Raw genomic sequence first — 19988 nt, 5'->3', positions numbered from 1 at the left:
AAAAACCCTCTAGTAGTGAATTCATATTCTAAAAATCATACTAAAAACCAATCCCATTAATCTCTCTTCTTGCTTGGAACACACTTATCCTCTTATTCTTGCTACTTTCCAAAGCAGTTCTGAAAATACTCTCTACCAGTGCATTTGACTGTGCTACAGTAGCAGTTCCAAAATCTTGAATCACTTGCAAATGTCAACCTTTCATGGTCATTTTGACTTTGAAAAAGAACCAGAAGTCATAGTACCAGACCTGGCGAATATGGTAGATGAGGGTACACTGTAATGATTTCATTTGATGGAAAAGAAACATAAATATTTTAAATGGATTCAGGACATAAAGGCAGCTATAAAAAAGTCACTCTAGAAAGAAGACTTCCAGAACTGCATCAGAAAGTGCAAGAACAAGGGGTTAAGTGTGTTTGAGTTGACAGGGAGAATTCTCAAAAGGATTAGTGGCAATGTGCCTTTACTTTAATCCCTTTTTTTTTTTTTTTTTTTCTTTTTTTTTGGCAGAACCAGGGATTGAACTCAGATGCTTGTGTTTGTCAGTCAAGCGCTTATCCTACTGAGCCTCTCTCCGGCCCCACTTTAATCACTTTTTAATTTAGATCTCTACTGTATATTTTGATCATGTCTTGTACTTCCCCCTATCTACCTGAAAGCCCTGTGAGGAATGAGATTCCTTTCTGGATATAACACTATAAAGATTATCAGTAACTTCTAGTGTATTCTGCTGTAACACATCACGAATGTCTATGCATGAAACATTTGTTACACCTTCCAGAGAAAGACTGGAACCAGTAGCCAATTTATGCACTTCAGACAAAAATAAATCCTGGCTAATCAAAATGCTAAAGTGCCACAAAAAAATGTCTTCAAAGCAAACCCTGCTACGGAATCCTGAAAGTACACCTTGAATTTGGGGTTCTTCAGTGCCATTTCACAGCATGTGCCACCCTTCAGGACACCACGCCAACCCAGCTCACTTCCTACTGGCCTGTCTTCCTGCTGTCCCTGGGCCTCACTGGCGGTGACAGGAACTGCAGGCTCCGTATGCTTAACTTGCGGGCTTATCTTTCCTCTTCCTAAAGGCCAAGCATAGCTTAACACAACGTATTTTCAAGCAAAGCAAGGGCCCAGGAAATAAGAGGTGTGAATTATGGAGAGATACCATCAAAGAAGTTGTAAGAAGTAACCAAAAATGACACGCAGGCCTTGAAGGATTCTGATTCACACGAACAATGAAAAGACGTCTCTGCCATATCTGATGTGGAACAGATCTCACATTAAAGAATTGCTGTTCATTTTTTAGATAACAAAGGTAAAGAAATTACATTTAAAAACTCTTATCAATTAAAGATGCACATTGAAGTACTTACAGATAAAATAACATGAGTCTTGGATTTGGTTTTAAATATGCAGTGTTAAAGATGATAATGAAGAAGAAAAATGCACAGAATAATTTTTTTTTTAATGCATTTACGACAGGGTCTACAGGTGTACAGGGTCTCACTGCATAGATCAGACTCCTAGTGATTCTCCTGTTTTCAGCCTCGAGCTGGTATTACAGGCATGTGCCACCACGTCCAATCTCAATCCTCTCAATCCATCTCAGGGGTGGGGCCTGGCAGCTACACTCTGCCTAAGCAGGCACTTTAGTCCACTGAGCTATCTGGCCAGCCCTAAAATGATTTTTAAGCAGCAGGAAGACAGGCCAGTTGGAAGTGAGCTGGGTTGGCATGGTGGGTCCTGAAACTGGTTAATGTATACAAAGAGTTTATTATGATAGTCTCTCTTAATTTTACATTAAAAAATTCCCAAATAAAAGTTTTCCTTCAATTATACATATTCAGTATACTTTTGTAGTGTTTTCATTTTTATATTTTTAATTTTTTAAAAATCTTTTATTTATTTGGTTCAGGGTCTCACTACACAGTTCAGACTTGTAATGATTCTCCTGTCTCAGCCACCCCAAGGCTGGGATTACAGGTGTGCACCACCACGCCTCGTTTTGGTGGCTTTCTCAGTGTGCCCAGGCACTGGGGATAATACAGCATGCCGTACCAGGGATCAAAGCCAGGTCACTGTGCTCGCCAGGCAGCCCTGTGTTTTTATTTTTTAACAGAAAGAAGGCAAGTCAATAAGTACTGATGTCTGAAAATAACTGCGGCATGACGCTAACTAGCAACAACTCATTTTATATATAATTTTAAAAAATGTATTTGGTACAGGTTCCCACTACACAGCTCAGACTTGTAGTAATCCTCCTGTTTTCAGCCTCCCCAGCACTGCGATTACAGGTATGCAACACCATGCCTAGCTGGCCGGTTCAGCAAGTCCAGCACTGGGGCTGGCGTGCATGTGGTGCCGGGGATTGAATCACGGCCCCTGTGCTTGCCTAAGCAAGCACTTAGTCTGCTGAGCTATTTTGCCAGCCCTTATAAAGATGTGAATATAGATTTAAATATTTCGCTCACCTTTTCCTTTGTTCTCAGCTCATCAAACATTTGTTGGATTTCCAGCTTCCAGTCATCTTGCATGGAATGGAAAGACTCTTGGGGCATTTCGGTCATCACAGCCACCTCAATATCAGACAGCTGTTGCAGGATTGAGGCAAATGACGGGCGAATATGTGGGTCCTGTTCCCAGCACTCTGGAGAAACAAGAACCCACAGCAGTTCCCCTGTCAGCACGTCCCAGTGACCTCCAAGAAGGCAGGGCTTCCAAGGCATGTTACTCTTAACTGTTTATCAGCAGAACCTCTGTCACTACAGACCAGAAGTTCACGTCTTCAGGGGCTGCTCCTCAATGGCCTAAGGAGCTATGGACGATGATCCCTTATGTCGTGCAGTGTCCAGGAGAGCAGCCTGCACGGTAACCACTCACCACAAGGCTGCTACTGTCTGTATTACACCATACTGAGAACACAGACATCTGCTTTGCAGGCTCTACCAAGAGCTGATGCTTCAGAGACCTAGGCCATGCCAAGAAATTTACTGATGCAGGATTACGTGTATATAGAATTTAACAAGAAAGCCAAGGTCTAAAATGTGATGAGAATCACAAGAGGAGCTCTAGGAAATAGCCTCATAACGCAGGTAACTTGGTGCTCACAAAGAGAAAGCAATCTTCTACAAATAAGGATCCAGTGGTTTAGGCCCATCCAACATTTCTGCTCAGCAGATAGAACATAACACAGCCAACGTGCACCCAGCTCAGGACTGTGCCGTCCTCCTCACCTACTCAGAGCAGTGGGACAGCCAAGTGCCACTCACTTGAGGCCTGCAGAGAAATGAACCACTGACAAAAATGAGTGGCTTTCGGTTACTCAGTTCACCAAAACTGTCAAAAGATGAGGTTTCTAAATGTAAAACAGTGTAACTTAGAAATAATTGACAACAGTAATCACAGGCATTGCTTTTAGGTTAAACACACGCAGACGCTCTCCGGAGTGACTTCCCTGGCCTTGCACACAGGCCGGCCAGGGCTGCACAGGTACCTTTCATGAGCTTGGCGAATGGCTCGGGGCAGGTAGATGGGATGGGCAGAGTGAGCTTGTTGACTGCCACGCCATAGGCCACAGCCAGACCATCGATGCCACGGTAGGGGACCTCTCCCGTGAGCAGCTCCCACAGCAGAACACCATAGCTGCAAAGCAAAGCTCCACATGTGAAATGGGCGGGGTGTGTCCTGCTCTAAAGATGGGGCTTGGTGCCACAGTGCAGCGCAGTAGCCACAGCGCAGGGCTGCAGGGCTGCAAGGGCTGGCTGAAATCTTAAGCATAATGAAACTCCCCTTCACACATACAGAGTCAAAGTCAGATAACAACAAGGGTCAGGAAGGCTACAGAGAATCAGAGCCCTCATGCACTACTGTTGAGAATGAAAACTGGTGCTGCCTCTGTGGGAAACAGCCTATCCTGTGCTCAATGGTTACACACAGAACTACCGTTTGCCCAGTGACATTATCACTTGTAGGGACCACCCCAGGAGAACTGAAAACATTCTGCCTCAAAAAGCTCACTCGTGGATGTTTGTGGCAGCACCATTCATGGGAAGCAAAACGTGGAAGCAATCCAAACATTCACCAACAGAGGAATGGGCGAGTAAAATGCGGTCTAGTTATAAGTGGAACATCAGCCAGAAAACAGGAGGAAGATCTGATGCAAGCTGCAGCCTGGAGGAGCTCTCCACATCACGCCCAGAGGAAGCAGCCAGTACAAGGGTGCAGGTACTAGAAGACTCTATTTACAGGACGTGTGCAGATAAACAAAGCCAAAGACAGAGTAAGGCCTGATGGCTGCTTGAGGCAAAGAAAGAAGGGAACCGGCAGAGACACGTAATGGGAACAGGGCTTCCCCTGGGACAACCAAAGGGCTCTAAATCCCCAGAGGTGATGGATATACACACAACCTTATTAATACACTAAATGCCACAGAAATTATACAGCTGAAGAGAGTGAACTGTGTGGCATGTGAACGGTATCTCTGTAGAGCTGTTAGAAAAACAACAGATGAAACACAGAATTTTAATACATGCCACTCAGGACTTCATACTTGCCACACAGGAACATTAAGTAAAGGCGATTAGGTCCTGGGTGCACCTGAACTATGAAGCGTGCGATGTCTCTCAGCCGCCTGTCACTGCTGCTGTTCCTATCTTCCTGAGGAGCCAACACAGTAGGAGGACAGCCTGACATTGCAGCTGCCTGCAGCACTCCTCTTGCCACAGGAATGTCCCATCGTTAGGTGGAGCAATCCGTAAAATGAAGCAATCACTCTAAATGTTTTCCTCAAATTTCCTCTAGGCTAATGTTTGTGAATTCCAAGGAATCAGAGGTTTGCTGATAGCCAGCCATGGTGGCGCATGCCTGTTATCCCAACACTCAGAGGCTGAGGCAGGAGGATCACTGCAAATTCGAGGCCAGCCTAGGCTATCTGAACTGCACAGGGAAACCCTGTCTTAAAAAGATTAAAAAAAAAAAAGTTTGCAGCAAGTGAGCAGTACAATATTTGTAGGCCTTTCAATCTTAACATTGGGGTTCATTCAATTTAGAACCAGGTTTGATCAAGCCTGAGATTTAACAAGAAAATTCTTCTACCAAATGGAATTACATAACAACAAAAATCTTAAGTTATTGGTCTTATTATTATTTTATTTTTTTTACAAACCTTTTTTTTTTGGTACTGGGGATTGAACTCAGGACCTTGCACTTGCCAGGCAAGTGCTTATTCCTTTGAGCTATCTCCCCAGCCCAAGTTATTTATCTTATTGTCATTAGGGCCATCTTTTTTGTTCTTTGCAATATTGGGAACTGATCTCAGGCCTTTTTATTGAGCTACATCCCCAGCCCATTTTATTTTTTATTTTGGAGACAGGATCTCATTAAATTACTACATTGCCTAGATTGGGCTTGAACTTGAGATCTTCTTGCCTCAGCCTCCCGGAATACTGGGATTACTACCAGCCATCACATCTAGCTTTTAGGGCCATTTGATTCAAACTATGAAGCCATCTTCCAGACGAACTTTGGATTCAGGGTCTCAGAGTCCTAGAATTGTCAAGCTTGTGACTGCGGACCATGCTATGCAAAGATGTATGCTTACCTCCAGATGTCGCTCCCCTTGGAAAACAGGGACGACCTGATGACCTCTGGGGCCATCCAGGCATAGGTGCCCGCTGCACTCATCTTGGTGGTCCTGTGCCACTCTCTTGCCAGCCCAAAGTCTGTAATCTTCAGTGTTTTGTTGTAGAAATCATCATGTTCTATCTTCTCCAGCAATAAAACTAAAGGGAAGGCAAAGATGGGACATTTTCATACTGATTTTTCAGTCAAAATTTCTTGCTGGCCTCTAAAACACAATTTCATTATAGTTGTTGGGGTAAATAGGCATTGACAGGCTCTGGCCCTAGTGTGAACTGCTGAATTATTATGGCGGTCGTCTAATATGGCTGAAGCCCTTAAAACAACAGCTCATCTTCCCAGAGACCACCTCCCCTCTTTTCCTCCAACCCAGCCCAGGGTGCAGTTTCCTTTCACCTTTCCTGCTGCCACAGGAAAGACCCCATCCAGCTCCTCAGGTATTTCTGAACATCCCCCTCAAACTCCACCCCTAACAAAACTCCACAAAAGCCTCAGCTTTCTGCATTTCAGGCCGGAGGATCTGCCCCACCTGCCCTCGATCTTCCCCAATCTCTTGACTGTGCTGCCAAAAAACCTATCAGGAATGATCTTGGATTTACCTTATTGTTTTCTTTTTTACAATATTAGGAATAAAAACTCAAGAAATGCTCTACAACTAAGGTAAAGCCTCAGCCCTTTATTCACTTATTTTTAAAATTTGAAACAGGTCCCCCTGAGTTACTCTCATGAAATTCAAGCTTTTTTTGTTTTTCTGTATTAGGTACAAGGTCTACAGGGCCTCACTACGTAGATCAGACTCAAAGTGATTCTCCTGTTTTCAGCCTCCCATGTGCTGGGATTACAGGCGCCTGTCACCACGCCCAGTCTCAATGGCACTCTGGGGGCAGAGCTGGCATGGCACACTGGGGATAGAACCCAGGCCCCTGTGCTCTGCCTTAGCAGGTGCTTTAGTCTGCTGAGCTATCAGGCCGGCTCTGATGCAAGCTTTTTGTATTTCATCTAACCTACCCCATATGTGTCATGGTTTTTAGGGGGTCTTTGGTGCCCCAGTTACAAGACTGTAAGAAAATCTACAAGAATGATACAGCTCAGGACTCTGCCTTTTTTTATGAAAAGTAAATGATTTCTAGGGACGAAACACTTTTACTGAATTATCACGGGTTGGATCAGAAGTCTGTGAAAGTCTGCTGGATATGAAAAAGCATACTGTTTTCTTCCAGGAAATTCTTTCCTAACCCAGCGGAGCATCTTTCTTACTGAATATATCAGAGAATATCACAAATAGATGATCTACTACCATAATTCATTTATCTTCAGAAATTATCTCCTATGAATATGTAAAAGGCTTATAATATCTTAACTCATAAAGATCATTCACAAGATATAATTGCATTACTCAAGTCCAAAGTACAGCAAAAGGCAAACTCTTCGGAGAAGCACCTCCCAGCTGCTGGAGTCCCCAACCCCAGTCCTGGTGATCTCCCAACTTCCAGGTTTGTGCCCAGTTTTCCGGACCTCAGCTGCCATCAGTGGGCTTCCGCCTGGACCTGCACTCCGCCCTCCAGCCCTCCTGCCTTCCTGCTGCCCTCCCACCCTGCCTGGAACCACGGGGCGTGTCCCTCAGGCTCCCCAAGGCAGCTAGAGGCTGCCCCCTTTTTCCCCTAGTACCCATCTCAGGGCCCACAGCTAGAAGGGTCTTCTTCCTAAGGGTCCGAGCATCCTTTATGTTTCTAATCTTCTAGGGACTAACTACCAGTACTTACAACACCATGGGTAAAACTCAAAATCATTGTTAAGTGACACAGCCAGTGGGAAGGACCCGTATCTGCTGCCCAAGGCAGTCCGGCACAGGAAGGACATGGACAGATATGGATTGGGGGTTGACAGAAACTGAGGAGACGGTCTGACTGTAAAAGGACCTAGGGGGCTTCCCAGGTGATAAGAAATGCCATCCCCTGATGACGGTAATGGCTACTGACTGTAAACATCTGTCAAAACTGACCAAGCTGCACATGCGCAGAGGGCAAGCTCCAGGTGTGTAAACCAGGCCCGGATGATCTTGCACTTCAAAACCAAAGCAAACCAAAAATCTTCAAGGCTCCCTGTGACTCAGGGACGATGTCCACATTCCTCACCTGCCCAGTGACTGCATTTTCCATTAGACCTCGCCCCTTCCGAGCCAGGCTGGCTCAACTTTCAGCTAGAGAACAAGAAGCCCCTGAACTTGCCCCAAGCAAGCCAGGGTCCCCTCTGCAGCTGCCTGGAGGTCCTGTTCCCATGACAGAACTCAGGAAGCACCGCAGACTTACTGACCGGCTTTTGCCTCTGCCCCTTCCACTCAGCAGGTAGCTGAGACAGAGAAGGTGAAGGAAAGGAAAGAAAGAGAACGGGGAGGGAGGCAGATGGGAGAACACTAATCCTGCCTGGTGTCTTGTGCCTGCTCTGCGGGGTCTGCTCAGACTCCATGCTGAATGTCTACAGAAGAAAACTGAGTATTTTATGTCTTCTCTCCTTTCGCGCTTCCTGCCCAATGGAAATAAGAACAAAGGGTCACTAACCGATACTGAGTGCCCACTATATGCCTCGTTCTTTACATGCAATTCATTCAGTCCTCACAAAAAAAAATCACAAAACACAAGTCTTAACCATCACAGAACTAGTGCAGACAAAAACTACAGTGACAAAATGAATCCATTTAAACGGCAATGAAAATTTCAAAATAGGGTGTCTGTGGTATATGTGGGCGGAGTTGTCATTCAGATTTTACCCTAACAAATAAAATAAAAATAAATTCATCATTTATGAAAGTGTTGTCATAACTGCACTAGCAAACATGCTCATTCATAGAAGACCACACACAGCTATACCAGTAACTGTGCTAATAATCAGAAAAGCAAAACAAATATATGAGGCTTTTTAGCAATAAATTATCTACATATAAGAGGAGAATGATACTCCTCACATCTATTTGGAAAATCAAACATGATTTCCCTTTTTCTTTTCTTCGTTTTAAATGTATTTGGTACAGGGTCTACTGGGTCTCACTATGTAAATGGGACTTGTAGTGATTCTCCTGTTTTCAGCCTCTCAAGCACTGGGATTACAGGTGTGCCACCACACCCAGTCTCAGTCTCAGTCTCCATGTGCTCCAGGGGCGGGACAGCACCGCATGCTGGGGATGGATCCCCAGTCCCTGCGTAAACATGATTTTAAAGAGGGCCATTTTTTTTCCAAACATTAGTTTTTATTGTGCACAGTCTACTTGTCAGGTGAGGTTAAAGGCATCTCATTATAGAACCCACAATAAAGTCTATGTGTAGACACCTTTATAGAAAACCGAGACCAGACACTAGTGATCTGACCCAGGTCACACAGTTAAGGAGCATATTATGGACAGCTGAGTTAGGTAGCAATCTTATAGGCAGTCAAATAGGCCTGGGCCCTCGAGTGAGTCAATGCAAAGATGAAAATCCACTCCAGCTGTGGCTGGGGGCCCATCTGCGGGAGGCCAGGCCTCAAGAGAAAGACAAACGACCAGCCCTAAAATAAGTGGTCTAACAACAGCTGGTATCATAAAGTCTAGCCCGACATCAGTCACTTCCATGGGTGATCAAGAACCCTGACACATCCCTTCCCGAAATCTTCTTTGTTCTTTCCATACATACTTGTTACATGACTTGCTTACCCACTGGAGCAAAGTTATCTAAGCAGCTGTACTTGCTGGTTGATTATAGCCTTAAGCCATGTTTTGACCATGTGGTTGTGCTCTATAAAACTTCCCCTGAAAAGTGGGGTCCTAGGCAAACTACTTTCTGGGCCCCCTTCTGTCTCTTGGGCAGAAGCTACCTCTCCCTCCATAACTATTTCCTACTCTTTACCTCCTTTGTTCCTTGGGATTCTTTCTTCAATTTTGAGGCACACAAATCAGTATTATCAGACACCTAGCAGCTTGGGAGTTATATTGTTTCTCCCACATCATGTAGAGGTCCTATGTAATGTCTTGTGTCAAGTAGAGAAGCTCAAGCAGGCTGACCCCAGAGGCTACAGACCCCAAAGCGATCTACACCGCCTTGCTGACAGCTTTCCTCAACTCTTCCCAAGAGCCTTCTTTCTCCTTTGGGAATTCGTCTTCTGATGGACACAATCTCCTGCACCTCGATCCTTGCTGCTGGTGACTCACCAGGAATGCAGCTGGAGGCCGAGGGACACAGTGACAGGCCACATGGGTTCAGTGTTGGACACTGGACTTATTTCCTTGCCTGGTCTGGGACACAGGGCAGAAGTCTTAAGTTTAGATCACAACAAGGAGCAGAACTGAACACAGGGAGGATGCTCATACTTCGGAGAGGCGGCTGCTCTGGAGAGCTTACGCCCACACAGGCACTCACTTTCCTCAGTGGAGGAGAAGTTGCTTTTAGCAAGTCTTCAAAAACACTGTCAGGGACTGCAGGAAATCTTGCAGTCCTTTAAGACTTTTATTTGCATTGGCTATCAAAATTCATCATATTAATAGTCATAATAGTTTAAGCAACTGGAAGTAACCAACACTAGGTTTAAACGGAGTAGGGTCAGCCTCAGTAAGTAAGCAACACCGATTACAGATACTGCTGTGTTGGCAGGATTTTTGTCCCATCTGACCTTGGACTGGGATATCTGGCGAGCCCTGGCCCTCCCCAACATTCTCGGGCCTACCACAGAGACTAAGAGACTCAGATCCAAGGGATTAAAGGCTCATGGGCACCTAGGAAGCAGCAAGGTGAATTGATCATGTTTCTCTCTCAAATCTCAATGCTATATTATGCAGGAAGTGAAGAAGGAAAGGAAGAAGAAATAAGGTAGGGGGGAAATAAAGAATTCCACTGGGAACGGCCATTTATTCTGTTTCCATATGTCTCTGTCCAAAATCCAGCTTCCTCCTGGGCATTCCACAAATTCACAAGCTATTTTATCTTCCTATCACTCATCATTCGTCTATTATTATTGTTACTTAATCCCAGAAACTATACTTGAAAGCTGTCTCAAAATCACCTAACACAGTACCCCGGACATCACAACGTCTGGCAGAACATCTCTGGTAATTATCACCACTCTCCCCGCGAACACCACCTATGCTCCCTGAACCGCTGCTGTCTGACGTGTCCATCCATCTAACAGCTCATGCAACCAGTCCGGGAGCAGAGGACTGTAATCTTCAGTTCACAGCCTACACTTTACCCAGGCTCTGAGGGATTCAAAGACCTTTCGAGACAGCATCCCAAGCCCTCCTTTGTGCCACCATAAAGTCACTGCTGTCACAGGGGGCAAGAATGAGAAATCTCATTCTGTGTGCTCCAGATGAAATTAATACCTGAATATCCCTCCACGTGAGCTAAAGCATATCTACTTCTTATACTTTACTCCTCATAAATATGAAAAAAAAGAGCTTTTTGGATTAGATCCCCAATCTTTACCACCTCAGCTAAACCACAGAAAGGGTCCTGAAACAAAGGTGAATTACTTGGCTTGCATTTTCCCCCTTACAGTCTCATTAATCTTACTTTTGAACAGTAATTGTTCCTGCCACCAAAAAGATCAGTGAGACCACAGCTTACAGATGTTAAAAGTTTACCAGAGCACTCCTGTAGGCACCGTCTCCTCATTCTCATATATACCCAGGCAGAGGATAGGTTAAAACTGGCCTGAAAACAATTTCCATCTCTTGCCCTTGGTTCTTAGACACACACCACCAGAGCTGGTAACTAACACTCGAGACACAAAGGCTAGAAAGGCAGCTCAAAGATAAGTAGACGCAGAACTAAGAGTGAGAAATGAAAACTGCTGAGCAGCACTCTCCCTAACTGACTCTGGCAGCTTGGGCTGTGAGCCTTCGGGCTCTTGAAGTCCTACAAGACTGCCACCACCACCAGCACCCGGCCAAGAGTTTCCACAGGACCTGAGACTCCACACCTTAACAGCTAACAGAAAACAAGTTAAAATAACACCTGAATGTCAAACGTTTAGGGCTCCAAGAAAGGCCCATTGTTTGGGATTCTGTTTCAGAGGTGCTGGGCAGAATTCCTGAAATTCCTTATCTTTTGGGCAATGTGACCGAAACCACAAATAGCCCTCTCACAACAGGTTATACAGTCGGTTCCAAGCCAGGTTTCAGCTAAGGACACAGGTGTGGCCACTTTCCACCTCCACTCAGGAGGCAGAAGGGCCACAGAACACAGGCAGCCGTCAGATCAGGTGCAAAGCTGGGCAGGCAAGTCACCTAGCCACAGGCAGCAGCAAAGGCAATTTCTCCTCTTCCTAGTAACCTAGCAATGTGCAGTGGAGGCCCCTCTCCTGGAGCTTCAGGACAGATCTGAACCCTTCTTCTTGAGGCTTTGAAAAGCTAGTCTCACAGCCTAGCCCTCAGCTCACCTGTTCAACCCTGAGGCACTTGAATTTTTTCAGCCCCTTTGAAGTTTCCCATTGGTCTTTCCAGAATTATAGTACATAATGTAGTTTTTTTTTTAAGCTCTTACAATGCACCCATTCATTTTCTCTAACATTTATGGGATCACTGTGTCCAAATTCCATTCAATGAGTCAATTAATCTTTAACTAGAAATGCACTATCCAAAAGAAGGCCTTTAAGAAAACAAGTTGAAAAAGCAACAAAATAGAAGATTATTGAACATCACTTCTCTCCTCTAAGATATAAAAATAGATTATATTATCGACCATCACTTTTCTCCTCTAGGATATAAGGTTACTTCATGAACTTCTGCTCTGAAAATAATCAGTGATGTGCACTGAGAGATGGTAAATTTCTAAATTTACCACGTCACTGAAGGTCTCTTCCACACTCCCCCACCCCTTGGCACCCTAGTCTTTTTACTCTGCGGCCCAGAGTGAAGGCCAGACATCTAATCTCCTTATGAACTGAAAATTACCCTTCCAGATTTTCTACTTTCCAAAATAAACTCTACATTCTAACCATCTTGTGTTCTGATGGCCACTGCCAGGAACCACCTGCCTTCTGCCTCCTCACGAGGCCTGCCTCCCTGCCTGTGGATCACCTTCTCTTTTCACTTTCTCTAAAACCACACTACCTGCTCAGGCCTCAGCAGTGACCCATGCACTCCAGGGCAGTGACTGCGAGCCCCCTCCCTTGTATGGATACTCAGGGAGATGGAACCCAGCTCCCTCCCACCTGCTTTCCTTCATCCCCTCAAAACTGTCCCCTTTCTAGTACCCAGGCTAGAATCCTACCGTCACTGAACCTAAGCTCTGCTGTCTCTCTTTGATGCAACCTCTTCTCTTTTATTAACTTGGTAAGCACCTAGCGGGTGGGTTTAGTGTCTAATTAACCTCTGTTGTTGTTATTACTGCTCAGCGGCTAGCATTTTTATATGCTCAAGTGTTGGTTGAATAAATGAATAAGAAATCCTACAAGGGATGCATACAAAGAGAATGAATTATTAGGAGCTCCATCTGCTGTTACTTATAGAAAACAAACATAGCTCTGCCCTCCTGAAAAAGTATCAGGATGCTCAACAATTCCAGAATGAGGACTGCTTTAGAAGTCATTATCACAGGTCAACTATTTGAGGGCTGATCTACAGCCAAGGCCTGTGGGCTGAAGCCTCTCTTCACTGCCCCCCAGAGAGCCTGACCTGCTGCTCGGCCTGCTCTTTCCCAGCTCCCTGGCTAGCTCTTTCATCTCCCCGACCTCCTTCTGGGCCACCTGCAGGGCTCAGTCCTTCGGCTTCTGCTTTATTCTGTTGACTCTGCCTCCCTAGGTAATCTTAGTTTTAAATACCTCCTCTGGCCAAGGTATGTCTCCAACCCAGCTCTCCTTCACCTGGCCTCCAACTGCAGCCAGCATGAGCCTGTAGAAATGCAGACGACACAGCAGCTGCCTCTGCTTACAGCCTTCTTTCTGTGTCACAGCAGGATTCTGTCAGGATGGAAGCAAAGGGCTGCAGAATCCGCAGACATCCCAGGTCCAGGTTCCGAGCTTTCAGATCCTACTGTTCCACCTTCTCTTTCTCTCTGGCCAGTCACATTGGCCTCCTGCTAGGAACTTTGTCATATCTGTGTCTTCTGCCAAGAATGCCACTCCCTACATGGTCACTTCTACATTGTTACAGACTCAGCTGAAAACCCAGCTTCTCCTGGGGCTCTCCTGAGACACCCCCATGTTCCCTGCAGCCCAACATCTTCACCGTCTTTAGTGACCTGAAGCTTTGTGCCAAGATCTTACCACTCACCAACACACTGCGTACTGTATTATTTTGTTTAATGTTGGTTTTGCCTACTAGAATGTAAGCTTCATACAGGGAGGAGTGTGTTTCTACTTTGTTCCCTACGGAATGTCAAGAGCCTAGAAGAGTTCCTGGCCTACAGTACATAATCAAGAAATAACTGCTGCATGATTGAATTGGCTTTTTTTTTTTTTAAAACCATTTTTTTTAACATTTATTTATTTGTGTGTGTGTGTGTGTGTGTGTGTGTGTGTGTGGCCAGCTCAGCCCACCAGGGGGTGGGGCTGGCAGGCATGTGGTGCTGGGGGATCGAACCGCGGTCCCTGTGCATTGCCAAGCTTGTTCCAAGTAGGTGCTTTAGACCACTGAGTCATCTCTCCAGCCCTGAGTTGGCTTTTTAAATGCAAACATTTTCTTCTGTAAGGAAAATAAAGACATGGCCAACCAAGTAGAGCTTCATTCTGCCCAGATGTCACATCAAAAGTGTTCCACCTTTCCCAGGAAAGCCTTTTGTAGACACATACACTGGTCTGTTTCAATGAGAAAACTTAATATTTCATTGCAAGTGCCACAGAGAATGAGACTCAAGCCTGGCTCCTCCAGGGGTGGGCTGCTGGAATCAACTGCAGAAAGCCAAGTTGGAAAGACCCTCAATGTCCATCGAAACAAAGCAGATGATCAAGTGGCACTGCTAAAAAGAAATAATAATGTTCTTAGATTATAAAGAGAAGAAAATTTTTAGATATCAGTGAGTCTATGCACCAAAGCAATGAGAAAATATTTAGGGTACTGAGAGTTTCTAAACAAAATGAAAACAAATGCGAGCACCAGCTCACATTTAGACTTTGTCTTAAGGTTTATTAGATACTTTGACAAGTACCAGGAGTTGGCAAACTTATGTCCACTGGCCAAACCCAGCACAATGTCTCCTTTGTAAATAAAGTTTTATTGGAACACAGCCACACTCAAAAGGTTACATATTGTTACACATGCTTTTAGCTACAACAGCAAGGCTGAATAAAACAGAAACCAGATGGCTTGAAAAGCCAGAGTTACTCGCTATGTGGCCTTCTGCAGGAAGTTGGCTAGGTGTCCAGATTTACACCATCTCCCTCAATCCACACATCATCCTTACTGGGAAATTCTAGCCCATAAGTGACAAAGTCAGAGCTTGAATCCTGGACAGCACAACCTTGTTATCTGTCCCTCAACATCAGACGGATAAAAGCTAAGAGATGGTCCTTTCCCTACAGTCTCATGCCAGAACGAGCCAAGCAGAGTCTCACCTGTACATTCTGTGACCAAGCATCCATGGTCACCAGTCACTGAGTGGGATACAATCTACCACTGAGGAATCATACATCTACCTGGATCACCCATAAGAAAGAATTCATACAGCTGGTCTATGAACTGCAGTCTTCAGAACTGGCTCTTTCTGAACCACCTGGGAGGTGGACATTTTCTTTTTGGAGACAGAGTATTGCTGTGCAGTTCAGGCTGACCTTGAACTCACAGTGTTGCTGAAACTTGTGGCAATCCTCCTGCCTCAGCATTCCCAGTGCTGGGATTACACGCGTGTGCCACTTATGCCTGGTTGGAAAGTTTTTAAAAATATATACTGGGGCATCCTCAAGCAAGATGGACTCATGCATATGTAAGGGATAGATCCAGGCAAAGCAAGCTAGTAAAATCTTAGTGGTAGAATCTGGGTGGTGAATAGGTTAAGCATCCATTTAAAAATCATTTGTATCCTGCATCTTTCAAGATTTTCAAAACAAAATGCTAATAGAAAAGAAATGTATTACTTGTTTCCACCTGAGGCCCACTGAATCACAGTATCCCAAAATGAAATGGGGAGCTTGTTTTTAAAAGTTCACAGAGAAGGGGGGCATAAGGGCACTGCCTATAATCCCAGCACTCTGATGGCTGAAGCAGGAGCATCACACATTTGAGGCAAGCCTGGACAAATTGGCCACTGAAGGAGGCATTAGGGCCAGGGATGTAGTTCAGTGCAAAGGCCCTGGGTTCAATCTCCAGGACCACAAAACAAACAAACAGAAGCTTATAGAGATACTCTAATTTCCTTTCACCCCTGGGGACAGCTGCCTGAGGTAGCAACTTTCTGTATCAACAGAACTCATGCATTAGCCTTGAGGTTCCAATGTGCACTCTTCAAATATGGCCCATGTATGACAGAAAGAACAGAGGCCACCCCTCTCTCTTCCCTTGCCAGCTAGAGGGGCCATGTGCCCCCTTCCACTCGCTGTCCTCCAGGGTGCCCCAGGCCACTGGGCCCAGAGTCACTGGCCATCCTTGGGGGGTTTCAAGTCCACAGGTAGCACTGACGGAGAGCCAGCCTGTGGGACAAAGAAACTTTCCCTGCTCCTACGCTCCAGGTTTAAACCAGGGGCCTGTCCAAGATGATCCTCCTTACCCCTGCTCCCCAGTCCTGGGAAAGAACTCAGACAGGTCTGCGAAACACACAAACTATACATGCAGCCCACCGGGGCTCTGTGTAAGCAGCTTTTTGTAGTCCTCAGTCAGTGGTCAGTGTTCAGTCCAGGGAGGTGGCCAGCCCTGAGGGGCTCCAGAAAACCAAGGCAAAGACCAGCAGGGAATCCCAGAGATGCAGTGGAGGCTGCTGCAAGAGCTCCAGAAAGGTACCAAGGGGGACTCTGAGCCTAGGCTACTGAGAAGCTGACAGGGGTGGCGGGGAGCAGGTCTGCAGAGCTAACAGAAATGCACTTTACTGACTTGTGATTTCCTTCCAAGTGGAGCAAACGAGCCCTGAGGTGACTGGTGACATAGGACTAGTGGGTCTCTAAAATGGCAACAATCAGATTACAGAGGCAGACAGGGGCACCCAATGTGTTGTCCTGTTACAGTCTGGCATCCAAGTAAGCCCCAAAAGTGCAGAGCAATGCTACCTTCCTTGCTAAATCTATGTTGGAAGCACAGCCAACAAGGGATTCATTCCACATATGCTGCAGAGCAGATTGGAAGGAGAAGGTAAATTATGAGAGAAAATATCCTTGGTTAGCAAGAGTCTTGACTATATCAATTCATAGAGCTCACCAAATTTTAGGAAAAGTTTTTCAGAAACATGCACGTGTACACACACACACACACATACACACATACACACTTTTACTTCTGGCTCTGTTAGAATTAGAGACCAGATTCAGCCTTCCACATCGGCAATTAGGAAGGCAGTCGGTGTGCTTGCAGTGGTGGTGACCTCGGAGACTTCCTGCCGGAGGGATTTTGAATATATTGAAATTCTAGAACTTTAAGAGTAAGAAAACTACATGACAGTAAGGATAGAACATCCTAGAGTGAGGAAATAGAAGCAGGGTAATTCTCAGTGTGGAGAAGGAAAATAATAAGTATATAGGATTTGATAGAACTGCTATATTTTGATATGATACACATGTATAAATTTAGCTATTGACCCAGTTGCCAGCAGAACTTAAAAGTAGAGAATAAATTCCAAATTGTCAATTTTGAAAAAGCAATAAAGAAATATTTGACACATTCAGAAGGGGCAATAAAAGGACAAAAAAGTAGCATCAAGTCACAGAACAAAAAGCTATAAAGAAAACAGCAATGAAAATAATAGAATAATGTGTAACAGTTCTTTCTAAGTTTTTGAAAAGTGGCATGTTACAAAATGATTTTTAAAATCAAACTTATGTAAAGGAAAATAGCAAAGGAATTTTTAAGACGAATACACAGCAAAGATACACTAATAAATACAAACAAATAAAATACAGGTACTAAAACACCAATAAGCAAGGTCAAAAGCATGAAACAAACCAAGAGAGACACAAGTTAGAGTTCACCTACAGTCAGGAAAGTTGTACGCTGTATTTTATGTTTACTGTTTTATGCACAAGACAACAGAGACATCAAATATATAAAGAGGTTCCATAACTACTGCTCAGTATTTAAAGAAATATAGTGGGAGTATTCGATCTATCTTTTTCAGAATTTGATGGATTGAGTCGATAAATTGCCAGTGGGAACATAGATTATTTTAACAATACAGTAAACAAACTGTGTGAAGATGGTCTTACATCAGAGAATATATATCCTCTGCTTAAACTCAAGCAATGTTCAAAAAATCAATCACGTTCTTGATCACAGAGAAAAATTAATAAATTCTAAAAAGGAAAAAAAATAAATCTATGTTGGAAAATATGGTGAATTTTCCCCATGAAAAAGAACATATGAACACATAACACTATCATTTTTATATTATTAAATAGTTGCACATGTACCATTTGAAATATCTAACAGGGTAAATACCATTTGCTTTTACCCATATAAATAAAAGCTCTCCAGGAGTCCTGTAAGCAAAAGTTTAGGAAGTGCTTATCTGGGCAATCCACGGGAAGCCTGATGGGCCAGATTCTTCCAGCAGGGGCCCTGGCTACCTCTCAGCACTGACCTCCCACCAGCTCCATAGCTTTATCAGCCACTAAAACTCTGCTGCAGCTTCTTCCCTGGAGAGCAGGGCTGAGGGATGCTGGGCTCAGAGGCACACAGTCATGGCCACAAACTGACAGGCATCCGGCTACCGGCTGGCTGCTGCTTCCCACCACCACACAGCCTGAGGCACCAGAGAAGCACAGTTGGAGGAGAAGAAACAGGCGTTTCAGCCCCAGAGAAAAGTCATCACAGTTACCACCTTCCCAGGAGCCCTTCTGCCCCTTCATGCCTCCGCCAGCCACACCCACCCCACCGTGCTTGGCTGCCCTCGGAGGTCCTGGGGACAGTCGCTCACAGTCAGTGTTACACTCATCAGTCTGACAGCAAACAGAGTCGTTATTTTCCCACTCTAGGAGAAGGAAGAAATCAGTCAGAAAGTGGTCCGAATGAACTCACAAAACAAATTGTGGTTTTCAAAACAAGATTTTGGTCCCAAATCATCAAGTTTACATCTAAGTCATCTTACTTTTTACTGCTGCTGCTCTGACAATCATACAACAAGGTCACAAAGCAAAGGACCCCAGCGTCTTTCTTTCCCATCACAGCTGTTTTGACTTTAGCAGCAGATCACACAATACTTTCTTCTTCAAGGACCCTCAATGACACTGTCTGGTGCCTGCTATTTCGTGCACATACCCTAGCCCAGTACCTAGGGCACTGGGCCTGGCAAAACCCTGTCTCTGCCTTTTCTTAGAGTCACTCCTCACTGCTCAGTCTTCCCTGAAAAAGCCATATCCTTTTTGTGCCAGTATTTACCCAACTGCCTTTGAAGGGTTCATTGCCTTTGAAGGACTTTTCCTATAGAGCTCTGTCAATCTTCATGAGAGGAACATGGCACAGAGGATGGGAATCAAGGCGCGGAACTTGCTGGAGGTCTCACAGCTAGCAAGAGATGGCACTGAAAGTGGCACCTCAGTTCACGAACTTAATTCTTCCCATGATTCCGGTCACAAACTGATGAGCACTGAACCAAATATCCCCATAACTGTACCTTGCCCCTAACCACTGAATTTAATGAGGCTGTCATCCAGTTCGGTTTGCAAGCAGAATCGTGGAACACAGTTCATGAATCGAGGCACCGCAGCACAGCCTCACTATCCCTAGAAGCCAAGCTGGTCGGCGCATGGAACACAGCTCAATTCTTTTTCTTTCTCCCGTGCTTATGTTCTTGGCACACGTGCTAATAATGGCAACTGCGCAACTGCCATTCTTTTCCCATTAGACTACGCTCCCTGATGGCAAGGACACCGTCACAGCCCTGCGGCTTGCCACTGTGTCGGTGGGGCCTGGGAGACACTGGCAGAGGGTTAAGTGAGTTTCAGCACGCAATGACTTTCCTCCACTGTCTGAATGCAAATAAATATAACTGAAATTTTCACAACAACTAGAATGTGTATGTAAAACCGACCATTTCGTGTGGTCCAAAGTTGCCTTCTATTAATCTCTAGCTAGGGCACAGAAACTTCAGTGAACTGTTTTTTACCTATCAGGCATCCTGGGAGCTATAGAAATGAGCATTTTTACCACATAAGTGATGCTCAAAATCTGCAAATGTGGTTCAACTTTCAATCTGCTGCCCTCAGTTTGAAAACAGACAAAGTTGCTTACATCAACAGAACAC

At 44.9% G+C, this 19988-nt stretch overlaps 1 protein-coding gene across 1 annotated transcript in view; it reads right to left on the bottom strand.

Annotated features, from left to right (window-relative positions):
- Map3k21 (mitogen-activated protein kinase kinase kinase 21) overlaps window positions 1-19988 on the bottom strand; it is a gene marked incomplete at its 5' end in the record, with an annotated part of 61119 nt that overhangs the window by 27380 nt on the left and 13751 nt on the right. Inside the window, 3 exons of the mRNA XM_023700857.1 lie at window positions 2478-2653; window positions 3500-3648; window positions 5606-5786. Of these exons, the coding sequence (XP_023556625.1) occupies window positions 2478-2653; window positions 3500-3648; window positions 5606-5786 (506 nt within the window). The remainder of the gene's footprint in view (window positions 1-2477; window positions 2654-3499; window positions 3649-5605; window positions 5787-19988) is intronic.

This window comes from Octodon degus, unplaced genomic scaffold (genome assembly GCF_000260255.1).
Source record: "Octodon degus isolate 3935 unplaced genomic scaffold, OctDeg1.0 scaffold00127, whole genome shotgun sequence".
Classification (NCBI taxonomy): Eukaryota; Metazoa; Chordata; class Mammalia; order Rodentia; family Octodontidae; genus Octodon; species Octodon degus.
This window is presented reverse-complemented; position numbering and strand designations above follow the sequence as displayed.